Source organism: Balaenoptera borealis (genome assembly GCF_965194805.1).
Source record: "Balaenoptera borealis genome assembly, contig: HAP1_SCAFFOLD_960, whole genome shotgun sequence".
Taxonomy (NCBI): domain Eukaryota; kingdom Metazoa; phylum Chordata; class Mammalia; order Artiodactyla; family Balaenopteridae; genus Balaenoptera; species Balaenoptera borealis.
In genome coordinates this window covers 193,973-206,453 of record NW_028123247.1, presented here as the reverse complement: position 1 = coordinate 206,453, position 12,481 = coordinate 193,973, and the positions used below count along the sequence as shown (strand labels likewise).

The 12,481-nt window shown below is 36.7% G+C and overlaps 1 protein-coding gene across 1 annotated transcript in view; it reads left to right on the top strand.

The window, feature by feature from the left end:
- Nucleotides 1-12,481, top strand: part of LOC309621762 (serine/threonine-protein phosphatase 4 regulatory subunit 4-like) — a 73,868-nt gene that overhangs the window by 45,518 nt on the left and 15,869 nt on the right. Inside the window, 5 exon segments of the mRNA XM_082409109.1 lie at nt 25-108; nt 955-1,137; nt 5,625-5,730; nt 7,525-7,672; nt 11,677-11,821. Of these exon segments, the coding sequence (XP_082265235.1) occupies nt 25-108; nt 955-1,137; nt 5,625-5,730; nt 7,525-7,672; nt 11,677-11,821 (666 nt within the window).

Here is a 12,481-nt window from a genome sequence, read left to right as displayed (position 1 = left end):
AGTAATCAATATCTCTGTTAAAAGGTACTAGATGCTCTCATAGATCATCTTCCAGAAATCCTGGAACTTATGTCTACTGGTGGAGAAAGCAGTGTTCAAGAAAATAAGGTAAATCCCATGTATCAAAAAAGTTTCTGGACATTATATGGCCTACCTTACTCTGCAGAGTTGTTGTGAGGAATCAACAGAAGAATGTATGAAAAACATTTAAAATAGTGCTTGCCACATAGTAGGTGCTCAGTAAATGTCTGCTAGAGTTTGAACAGCTTGAATTTCCTCTACCATTCCCTTTTTTTTTTTTAAACATCTTTATTGGAGTATAATTGCTTTACAATGGTGTGTTAGTTTCTGCTATTTAACAAAGTGAATCAGCTATACATATACATATATCCCCATATCCCCTCCCTCTTGCGTCTCCCTCCCACCCTCCCTATCCCACCCCTCTAGGTGGTCACAAAGCATGGAGCTGATCTCCCCGTGAGATGCAGCTGCTTCCCACTAGCTATCTATTTTACATTTGTCCTCTACCATTCTTACATTACCACACAATCCTTATTTATTGTCCTTGGAGTTTACGTTCATATTTTCAGTTCTTATTAGCATTAATTATTACTGCAAAGAATAGCAACTGTTGAGGACAGAAGGGTGGGAGTTTAGAAGGTCAAAGTTTGCTGACAGTGAAATAGAATACATTTTACTTTAGAAGGGTTGTGAATCCCAGTCTCTTTAAAAATTTTGTTTCCGGTAATCATAAATTTTATTTATAGATTTTTTAAAAAAGTATTTGATTTTACTAAATACTTACCTCCCTGTGACAACTAAGGTGCCTCCTAATTTCAGAAAAGATTAAGAGTTCCCCCTCCCCAGTGTATTGTAAGACTGAATAATTTGGCTGAGTGCTGAAGCTGATTTCTTTAATTATCTTTGATTCTCTTGATGTGTTTTCTTCTTTAGTTATCATCTCTCCCTGACTTGATTCCAGCTCTCACAGCTGCTGAGCAGCGAGCTGCAGCCTCTTTAAAGTGGAGAACTCACGAGAAGCTGCTCCAGAAATACGCCTGTCTGCCGCACGTCATATCAAGTGATCAGATTTATTATCGTTTCTTGCAAAGAATGTTCACAATCATGATGACAAATGTGAGCCCAATACCTGTTATCTGATTTTCTCTTGAACTTGCTCCTGTTTTGGAATGAACCAAATTCTCCACATTCTTGAAATAGAACTACAAACTCAGTTCATGCCCTTCTGCCTGGAGGGGTGTTACCTTTGCTTCCCCACCGGTTCTCCTTTTCATCAGCTTCTGCCTAGCTGGAGAGAGGGATGCACAGGGAGAGTGTAAACACATACACTGCAAGCTTGATACTGTTCTTCTCAAGGGAGAGCTTGGCAGGAGTCAGTGATCTCAACTGCAAAGTGCCTTTTGCTCTCATGTACACCTTTCATGTCTCATGGCCTCAGCTGTGCCCTGTTGCCTTAAGGGTATCCCTTAAGCCCCTTAATACTAGTTTGGTTTCTTTTTCTTTTATAGTACCTGAGCAGTGACTTGTTACAAATAAAATGTATACAAAAAACACGGATGCCCTACTATGGATAACCTCAAAATTAGAGTCAAAGTAGGGGGGGAAAAAAAAGACTTGTACTCAAATTTCCCCATAGAGTAAGTTGTCTACCTTTTTCCTTAAAATTTCCAGAGAGGATTGTTTAACCCTCAGTTCACTGTACATTGAATATGACATCATACTACCATTTTTTGAAGTATAAAAAAGTTCTACATAATGTATATGTTTTAGAAACTATTTAAAAAGTACTTTGAATTCTTATTGTTCTCAAAAAAAGTGAGATAATGAAATCTAGTAGCTATCTCAAAAACCCAAAATCAGGTTTAGCTTCAAAGAGGGAAAAAATGACATTATTGGTGTCATTTACAACTTAACTAAAAAAAAAAGAAAAAAGGCATATATCTTATGACCTAACATCGCTACATGAAGTTTGTTTCATGTATCAAAGCGAAGTGTAGGGGTTGAAGGTTATTTTATAGATGTAATCATCTTAAAAAGTGATATTGACAAAAATAACTTCCTTCTCAGAGGATAATACATGAATGCACCACATAGAAAATTTCACATGAAATCAAGCAGAATTTATTAATTACTGTATTCAGCAGTTAGTTATTTGAGTCTCTGCTGTGTGTCAGGCACTGTTCTAAGAGCTGGGGATATAGGAGTGAATAAGACAGACAGAATCCTGCTCTAAAAGGCCTTGCATTCTTACATGGTGGTCATGTGGGAAGAGATAAATAGTAAAATAAAATAAATATATTAACAGGTGGTCTTGATCTTAATTGTCTCAACCTGATTACTTAGTAAGTGTCTTTGTGTTTAGAAAGCTAAGAATACATAATTATTCCATATTTGTACTTTCCCTTATCAGGAAAGAGAAATTATTTACAACATAGTGTGAACAAAATACTTTCAAGCCTAAGGGATCTGCTTTATGTTTTCTTTTACAAGGAGGTAATTCCACACTTAAAAGGATATACGTGATTCACTATAGCACATTTTCCATGATCTAAAAAGACACTTATATTCTGTTTCAATATTCTCTGGAAAAAAGATTATATATTTAGTTCCGTATCTAATGGTTGTAATATTCATTCATTTAACAAAATTTATTGAGCACTTACTGTGTGCTGAGTACTATTCTGGATGCTAGGAACACAGTAGTGAATGAAAAGACAAAGGACCTGTTCTCATAGAACTTTAAATTCAATTAGAGACAGAAAACCAACACATATAATACATACATCGTACACCAGGGATGAAAAGTACAAGGAGGAACTAAAAACCAGGGTAGAGGGGAAGAAAGTGATGGAGGGTCTTAGGATGGTATTGTGAATATAGTGGTCAGGAAAAAGCCCTCTCTGATCAAATATGCTTTGTGCAGAGACTTGGACCAAGTAAGGGAGTGACCATGTGGAGGTCTGAAGGACAGGTGGTCCCCGCAAAGGGAAGAGTGGATGCAAAGGTGTGATACGGGGTGTGCTTGGTTGTGTGAGGAGCAGCAAGGAAGCCCGTGTGGCGGTCGTTAGCGAGAGGTGAGGCTGGAGAGGTCGCTGGGCCCACAACACGCAGGTGCTTGAAGGCCATGATGTAGAGCGTAGATTGTATTCTGTGATACAGGGGAAGGCTTTGGAAGGTTTTGAGTAGAGGAATGACAGAAACTAACTTTTTTTCCTGCTTTTGTTATGAAAAAAATTTTAAACGCAGAAAGGCAGAGAAAATACTATAATGAACCCTCACACACCCATCACCTAGATTTAACAGTTGTTAACATTCTGACATATTGGCCTTTTCTATTTCATTGTGCTGAAAAATTTAAATTATAGATATCATTATATTTTTATCTCTAAACATTTCAGTATTCATCTCTGAAAAAGGACATTGCCCTATATAATCATGATACAATTATTACATTTGACAAAATGAACAATTATCTTTAATATCATTTAAAGTTCATATTAAAATTTACCAGTTATGCCCCAAATATGTGTGACAGTTGTTTTATTCCATGTAGGATCCAACTAAGACCTATACATTGCCTTAGGTGGTTACATCTCTTAGTTCCCTTTTAATCCAGAACAGATTCCCTCTTGGCCCTTCCCCACTTTTTCATGACATTGAATTGAGGAAGAGACTTAGTCAGTTGTTCTGTAGAATGTCTTCATGGATTAACTTGTTTATCTCTTCTCCATATTTCTTCTAAACTGGAGGTTTGATAAGGGCTTGCCAAGTCTTAGGTTAAACGTTTTTGGCAAGAATACTTCATAAATGCTGCTGTGTATTTTATGTTGCATTGTGTCTGGACGGCTGTCCCTCCGTAAGTGAGCTAGGAGTGGTTGTGCAGATGGGGACGGCTCTGTTAGTCTACTGCAAAATTGTGTTTTCTCCCTTGTGATCTGCGTCACAATCTGAAGCTGACACTTCAACACTTGCAATACCCAGTTTCCCACCAAGCTTTTACCCATTCGTTTTAGCATCCATTGATGATCCTTGCCTGATCAGTTATTTCATTAGAACTTGCAGAAAAATGATTTTTTAAATTCTGTCTTTTCGTCTGCATTGTTGATGGCATTCTTCTCAGGAGAAATGCCTTTTTTTTTTACATCTACTTGGGTAATATATTTACCCTAAAATATATTTCCTAATGTAAAGAGAGGGTGAATTCTTATTTCTTTCCCTCTAATTATCAATTTTCAGAGTTAGGAAAACTCTGAAGTGGTGCAGTAGCCACTTCCAATGATGATGAATGAATTTTGTTTTTGGTTTTGTCTCTTTCTTTTAGACTCATCATTTTATATTAAATAATCTTTTAATCAATTGCAGTCATTATTCGCATGCTTAAGTGGTCACAACTTCTTTAAACCGGCTTTTACTTGTTTTGATATAATTACCTTTATCTTTGATTTCTGGCCCAAGAGACATTACCTTATACTGTGAGGTATAAAATATACGTATTTTAAACTATTTTTATTTCAAATGACTAGTGTTTATGCATTTGAAATTCTATTAGTATACACAAAATGAAAGAAAAGAGTAACATCCTTTTATTTAGTTCATTTATCTAAAATTCATTTTCTGTAATTCCACTGATATTTCTGTTTATGTACATTTCTTAAATTTTCTGTTCTAACTCATAGTGAATATTCTTTTTTTATATTGGATTAAAAGCACCACATGAAATGGTACTCAATAGAATGGAAATAACTTGTATAAAATATGAGAGGAGGTAGCAGGCAGTACTCTCTGAGCAATGTATAGTTTTTCCTACTTGAATTTCAAGGATCTTAGTATAATAGTCTGAATCGTCAAGAATTGAATGTTATAATATTTATATGTAAGTCAAGATGGTGAACATGAATTTATACTGGATACAGTATATCCGATTGAGAGATTTTTCTCTAATACATCGTTTGAACCCAAATCCAGTAAAGATGAATGGTTGAATTCATTTAGAATTAAGGTTCTGCCCAGTGGTGTGACAGAAATTCAAAGGACAAAGGAGTTTAAAACACTGGTAAGAGTAATTGGTATGGTGTCCCTTGGATTCTCAGCTTTATCTGTGTCATGGACCGGGGACCTCAAAGAATGGCATTGAGGTGAAAGAGGCAGAACTAAGCCTGAGGGATATGACATATACCTGGTCATGGGATCTCTGAGTTTATATTTTAGAAGTTACACATCTTTGGTGAGATACCTGACACAGGGTATGTTCTAACAAATGTTTGTTGAATAAATGAGTGACAAGGTCCAGAGGTGGTTGAGATATAATTTGGGGAGAATATCACTTAAGATGAAGTGGCAAGGAAATGAGAGTCAAATATAAATCAAATCTGGATGATTTGGAAATGACTGCCAAATTGCGTTAACTTTGTAGTGTGATAGTAGATTAGTTGATTTGCCTGAGTGATGGTAACATTAAATTATGAAGACACTTCCACAGTGATTTGAGAGGTAGGCAATACTGCTTTTACTTTTAGTCAATAACTTAAAATAGATTTGTGGGGCCAAATTATTCAGAGTATATACTATTAGACTGGTTTAATTGTCTTCCTTATTTCTTTAAGAATGTCTTACCTGTCCAAAAGGCCGCTTCACGAACTCTATGCATTTTTCTACGTTATAATCGTAAACAAGAACAGAGACACGAGGTCATTCAAAAATTAATTGAACGTAAGTAATCATTGTCTCTCATTTTGAAAAATAGAAAGTAAACAAACTGGTTGGCCTTAGTGAGATCTGACTTATGTATCATTTTGCCATGAATAATTAGGCCAATGTTGGTATATATTTGCATTTGAGTTTTGTAGGCTAATGTTTTTGGCTTGTTTTAGAAATCTTTGACAGGATCAGATTTGTGATGAATGAGAGTAATGACTACTCTAGGCTGCCTTTTGTGAATTTCTACACTTGAGATATTAAAATATGTATACTTATTGTTGAAAGCCCAGCTTCTATCCTGATTAATACAATTTGGAACTAAGATATAAGTAGGCTATCCTTGAATCTAATAATTTGTTTTATGTTCCTATTTTAAATATTACAGAATGTGAGTTTTGTTCCCTTGAATAGACTTGATGGTACACATGAATGTGAATCTGGGAAGCCGAGGTGGTTTATAATGTCTTAAAAAATTGTCAATTAACAAATGCAAATTTAATTTGCTGTGGGCTAAAATCAAGACAAAAACCTTTTGTTAAAGTGTTAATTCTAGAAGTAGTGGTGCACACCTATATATACTTAGTGAATTTGTTAATTATTGTGTACTTGCTTTGACTGTAGTGTCTTAATGCTTTAATTAAACTCTGTTATCCAGCATAGGCAGGTAATGGAATTTTTCTGGTTATTGGAGTTTCCCATTTTAAGTATGGATCACCACTTTTCAAAAAATGAGAGTACATAAAATTCCATTTAAGAAAAAATAATGCTCAATATACTTTAATCTTCCTTTTTTTACTGTATTTTAATTCAGTTTTCATTTTTTTAGTGGTAGGACCTGACCTTTAGAATGTTTTATTTTGAATGGAGATTCTATTTGGGTTTTTTTTAAAATTAATTAATTAATTAATTAATTAATTAATTTATGGCTGTGTTGGGTCTTCGTTTCTGTGCGAGGGCTTCCTCTAGTTGCGGCAAGTGGGGGCCACTCTTCATCGCAGTGCACGGGCCTCTCATTATCGCGGCCTCTCTTGTTGCGGAGCACAGGCTCCAGACGCGCAGGCTCAGTAATTGTGGCTCACGGACCTAGTTGCTCCGCGGCATGTGGGATCTTCCCAGACCAGGGCTCGAACCCGTGTCTCCTGCATTGGCAGGCAGATTCTCAACCACTGCGCCATCAGGGAAGCCCTCTATTTGGTTTTAAATATTAAGAATTTTGCTTCTGAACATTTCTGTAATAAGGGAGAGAAAATTATCCTTTCAACATTGACTTGAATTATTTTCAGTGATATCGTGTTTACATATGATTTTACTTCAAAGCATTTTTAAGGAAACGAGAAGAAGAAAACAGTTAATTTCATTGGTCAAAGATTTTGAAGTTTTACAGACCTGCATTTGAATTCTAGCTCTGTACTTTCCAGCTCTGTGGCTTTAACCTCTCTGAATCTCAGTATCCTTACCTTTTAGGAGGAATAAATTTATTCTCATCCCATTGGATTGACTTTCAGGATTTAATGAGATAATATGTGTAAAGTACTTAGCACATGGTGGGTAATCAAAAAATAGTAGATATGTTCATTCAATATTTAATAAATGCTCATGGAACTGAATGCAATGTTTAATACATTTTTTCTGTTTTTTCAGGTGCTATTAATTTGGGGGTATATAATATGTTTTTTTCCCCCTTATCTCTTGTTTTTGCTAAACAAATTGTGGATATAAAAAAGATTGTCATGGACTTAGTGATTTTTTCACATGAAATTTTATGTAGGAAAAATTAAACTTATAATTTTTTGTTGTTGTTTCTAGAACTGGGCCAAGGAAAAAGTTATTGGAATAGACTCCGATTTTTGGATACCTGTGAATTTATTATAGAGATCTTTTCCAAATCATTTTTCTGTAAATATTTCTTTCTACCTGCTATTGAACTGACACATGATCCAGTAGCAAATGTGAGGTATGGTACCAATCCAAGAAAATATTTGAAAAAATTGTATTTTTTATGTATCTACTGTAATGAATATATGCAAAAGCATTTTCTTAGTCAATTAAAAATAATCAAGTGAAGAATTTATACTTGTTTTGAAATTCTTGGTAGACTTAATTGAGCCTCAGTAGGACCTGGAAGCGTGATCTTTTAACACTGTCTCAGGTCTTTAGTTTATTGGGTTGACAGCAGTAGTCACAGCCAGATTGGCAGGCTTCTCCAGCCACTTGGATACACACATTGGCATCAAGAGAAGATTGAGTAGATGTGATTAATTTATCTATATCTTCTAAGACTAAAGGAAAAAATAGTTGAAAGTTGGCTTGGAGAAGATCTGTCCATTTTTACAGGCCCATTTATTCAGAGAAGTAAGGCTGTTTCCAAGTCTTTTAGCTGTCTCACATTTTCAAAATCCAGTAAATGGTAATTGGAGTTGATTAAATAACTGTGAAGTTAAATGAAACAGGCCTGAAAATGGCTTGCTTGGAAACTGAAAAAAAGAATAAATGTATTTTGCCTTTTTTTCCTCCCCAAATAAGCATATTAATTTGTTTTAAAAATTGTGGTAAAACATACATAACATAAAATTTACCATTTTAACTATTTTGTACAATTCAGTGGCATTAAGCACACATGCATACTGTTTGAGTTATTTGTATATTGCATAATGAGTTGAAGAGAATTTTAAACCCTCAGCCATTAGATTTCGTATTTGTGCTCTATGCCTCTGTTCTGAATTTGAGGAACTCAGATCTGTAGGAGACACAGAGTCAGTTGGCCAAGACTTCCTGAACAGAACTCCAGAGCTCCCTGCTGAGCTTTCACATGCCAGCCATGCTTCATGCTAGTTTCATGCTGTGTGACATATTTGTATCTTTTACAAATAACTAATGTGCATTGTAGACAACATGCAAACATTTAATACTTTTTAACAGGAAGACTTGGCCAGGCAATAAGCATAGACTGATAGCATGGCTGTTGAGAGAAAATATACCAAGAATTGTCAAAAGATGTTGAAAAGTTCAGCCTAAGAATGTTGTGAGCGTTATTTAAGGGGAACACATCTAGACATTGGTTTTGTTTTGTATTTTTAGGGTGAGAAAATACAGAAAGTACCACTGCATTGGCTTTAGTATTTTGTGCATCTTACCTGTGCTGTATAAACTAGAGCTGAGGTTTCCTTGACTTGAGATTTAAAGCAAATTTAAAGTGATTTTAAGTAAATTGAAAGACCCCGTTGATAATTCTTTAGAATTTACCTCTTGGTAAATAACTAAGGGATCCAACCACATTGTTAACATTTAGCAAATTGAAGTTGTGATTCTAGAAAAATAGCTTCCAATGTGTTGAATTGTCATTTATCAAGCAGTTCCCAAAAATTATTTGAAAGGAAGTGAAATCATCTCTACTCGAGTCAGTGTGACTAATAGCATAGCATTGACTCTAAGGGAAAGCAACCTGTTAATTCAAAAACCAGATGAAGATGAATATTGCTCTATGAATTTTGGTGGTTTTTCTGAGTAAGAGATGATCGTATAGCAGTTTGTCTTGGTTCTCACTCTCCTGCTTGGGCAGCTGCCAGCCTAACAAATGGGTCCAGCAACACCATATACTAACTGGCTTTTGGATACGAAAGCCTTTGCTCAACACTTTTAGAAATAGGCAGGTAGAATGAAAGCCATTACAGGCGAGAGTGGCAGGATCATGCAGGGGAGGAGGAGAGTTTCTGGAGCCATACTCCCTGAGCTGATTTCCAGCTCTACACCAGCTATGTGTCTGGGCAACTTACAAAACCTCTCTGTGCATCAATTTCCTTGGTACCTAATTCATGGGGTGTTCTGAGGAATAAATACTTGAGGTAGTGTACATAAAGAATTTCGTTTACCTGAAAAGTATGATCCCTAATCTCTAAATCTTTATAATCTCCTGGGCCCAGGATTCTCACAGAGATAAATCACTGCTAAGGCTTCTGTAGCTTCTGTTGAATGTATGTTTTCTAGATCTGCCTTGGGTTATAAAGAATGAAGTGTGCGTGGACTGTTGATTGTTTTTCCTTAAGTGAATGTTTAAAATTTAAATTCACTGAGTCTAGACAATACCAAGGCTAGAAAAAGACTATTGGTATTCAAAGGAGCCTTCTCTTCAGCTGCCAGAAATGAAAACAATTCTCTTTGGGGTAATTGGGACCCCTTAATTAGAGAAAGCATTACCATGCTTGGCAGTATCCGTGGTGAGTGCTGAATAAGTTTGGGACTATTATTGCTATGTACAGAGATGAAAATTCTAGAGGAGGAGCTTCTTTTGCCTTTTTGGTTGAATAAAAAGCAGATTTTATTGTATAAGAATCCTCAACTGAAGGCTCAGCTGAGAAGGTATCCTGGGAACTCCAGGAATGGGACTTAGTTGTCTCAAGGTTTGGCATAGAAATAAAAAAATAGTATCTGGAGAGCTCTTAGATGAATGAATGAATGAATGAATGAATGAAGACGGCAGCCCCAAGTTAGACAACCAGCCCTGGCAAAGCAGTAGAATTTTAGCTTAGCAAAGCAGAACATTTCCTGCACCATCTTTTCCTAAGAAGTTTTTTTGTTTGTTTGTTTGGTTGGTTGGTTTTTTTAATACTTTCCTGGATTTCCTTTCACCTCTCTGGAATTCTTCAGTTTGCTTGTTGCTTCTTTATCAGCCCCATTTAGACTGTGGTGGTGCTGTAGATGCTCTCCTTTTATCTCTTCTTCTCAAACTGCACTTACTTGCCTGGGTGATTCTCCAGTCTCATGGCTTCTGTATCAACTGTGTGCTGAAGATTCCTGACTGCAAATCTCCAGCATGGACATTCACCCTGGACAGAAGACTCATTGAGCCAACTGCCCACTAGGATTTCCATCGACTACCTAACAGGCTCGTCAGACTTCATCTGTCCAGTTAATCCCCATCTTCCTCATCTGCACTTGCTCCTTCTGCAGTCTTCTCCGTCTCAGTAAATAACCATTTCGTCTTGCCAGTTGTTCAGGTCAAAGCCGTGACTTCCTTTGTGTCACTCCACTTCCAAGCCCTCTGCACATCCTGCCGCTTGTAAAATATATTCAGAATCAAACCACTTCCCACCACCTCACTGCTGCCACTCCGGTTCAAGCCACCATCATCTCTTGCCTGAATTACTGAAAGAGCCCCCTGCCACCCCCTGTCCCTTTTGTCCTTGACCACCTACAGTCTAATCTCAATACAGTAGCCAGATGATACTTTCCAAACGTTAAGTCACATCATTTCACTCTGCTGTGCAAAACCCTCCATGGCTTCTCATTGCTCTCAAAATAAAAACCAGTCTCCAAACCGTGACCTGCAAGGCCCCGGATGAACTGGCCTCCTGTTTCCACTCTGAGGCCTCCAGCTAATTTCGTTTTTGCTCTGTTCTAGCCATGCTAGCCAGTTTGCCAGTTTTGGCCAATTTGTTAATTTGGGGCAACTTCTAAGGCAAGCTCCCCTGACGGGGCACTTGCTCTTACTGTAATGGTTTTCTCTAGATAGTCACAAGGCTTAGTCCCTAATTTACTTTAAGTCTTTGCTTAAATGTCATCTTTTCAGTGAAATCTTGACTAAAAGCCTCTCTGACCACCTGTTTTGAACTTGTAATCCCCCTCCTTGTACTCCTTCGTCGTCTTTCCCTGCTTTATTTTTCTCTGCAGCATTTACCACTATTTGACAGACATTTTACGTATTTGTTTATCCTCTCTCCCTACCCGTGTACTAGAACGTAAGCTCTGTGACAGCAGAGAATTTTGTTGGTTTTATCCACTGCAGTATCTCAGCACCCAGAATAATGAACGCTTGACTCATCATAGGCCCTCCGTAGACATTTGTTGCATAAGAAATTAACTGTCAGGCTAGCCAAAGCTTGAGTTTTCTTTCAATTTCATGTGACTGTCATTCTTATTTATTAAATTCACTCCCAAGTTAATACTTTCAATTTATTGCAGAATGAAACTTTGCTACTTGTTGCCCAAAGTGAAATCTACCCTGAAGATCCCTGCAGATAAACATCTACTTCAACAGTTAGAAATGTGTGTGAGAAAACTCCTCTGTCAAGAAAAAGATAAAGATGTTCTGGCCACTGTGAAAAGAGTAAGCGTCCCTCTTGCCACGACCTTTGCCTTTCTTGCAGTGTTCATCACAGCCTCACTATCTTAGCTTGATGGGATAGCAATATGTTAAAATATTTCTATCACTGCTAGAGTAGTAAGAATTAGTAACTGACTTGGTTGATGTGTGCTCCAACTGGATATGGAAGTTCCTTCTAGAGGGCACTGAGACATTAATCTTTTATTACTGGTGATATAAGCTCTATGAGAGAGCTTACATTTTAGGTACTCAGTAAATACTGTTCAGCTCATAATGAATGAGTACTTCATTCACCAAACTCTTTATAAGTGATTAGAATTGGGAAAACTTTGTTGGTATAATTGGAAAAGTCACATTTGATAGAAACTTAGCCCTGAAAGGGCTGGAAGGGCCTTCAGTGATCTGTTGGACTTTGCAGAAGCTCTAGACCTAGAAATGTTCAAATGTTTGCTTCAGATCTTCTTGGTAAGTGGCAGAGCCAGGGCTGAATATAGATCCCTACCACTTTTCAATTATGTAACGTTGTGTCTTATTGGTTTTTGTTTGTTTTGTTTTAGCCTGTGATCTTATATGGATTGTTTGGCAATATTGGAACACTAACACAGTAAACATTTGGGTTAGTGAAGTCAAACCTTAAAATACTTTATAATCTTCAAAACCTTT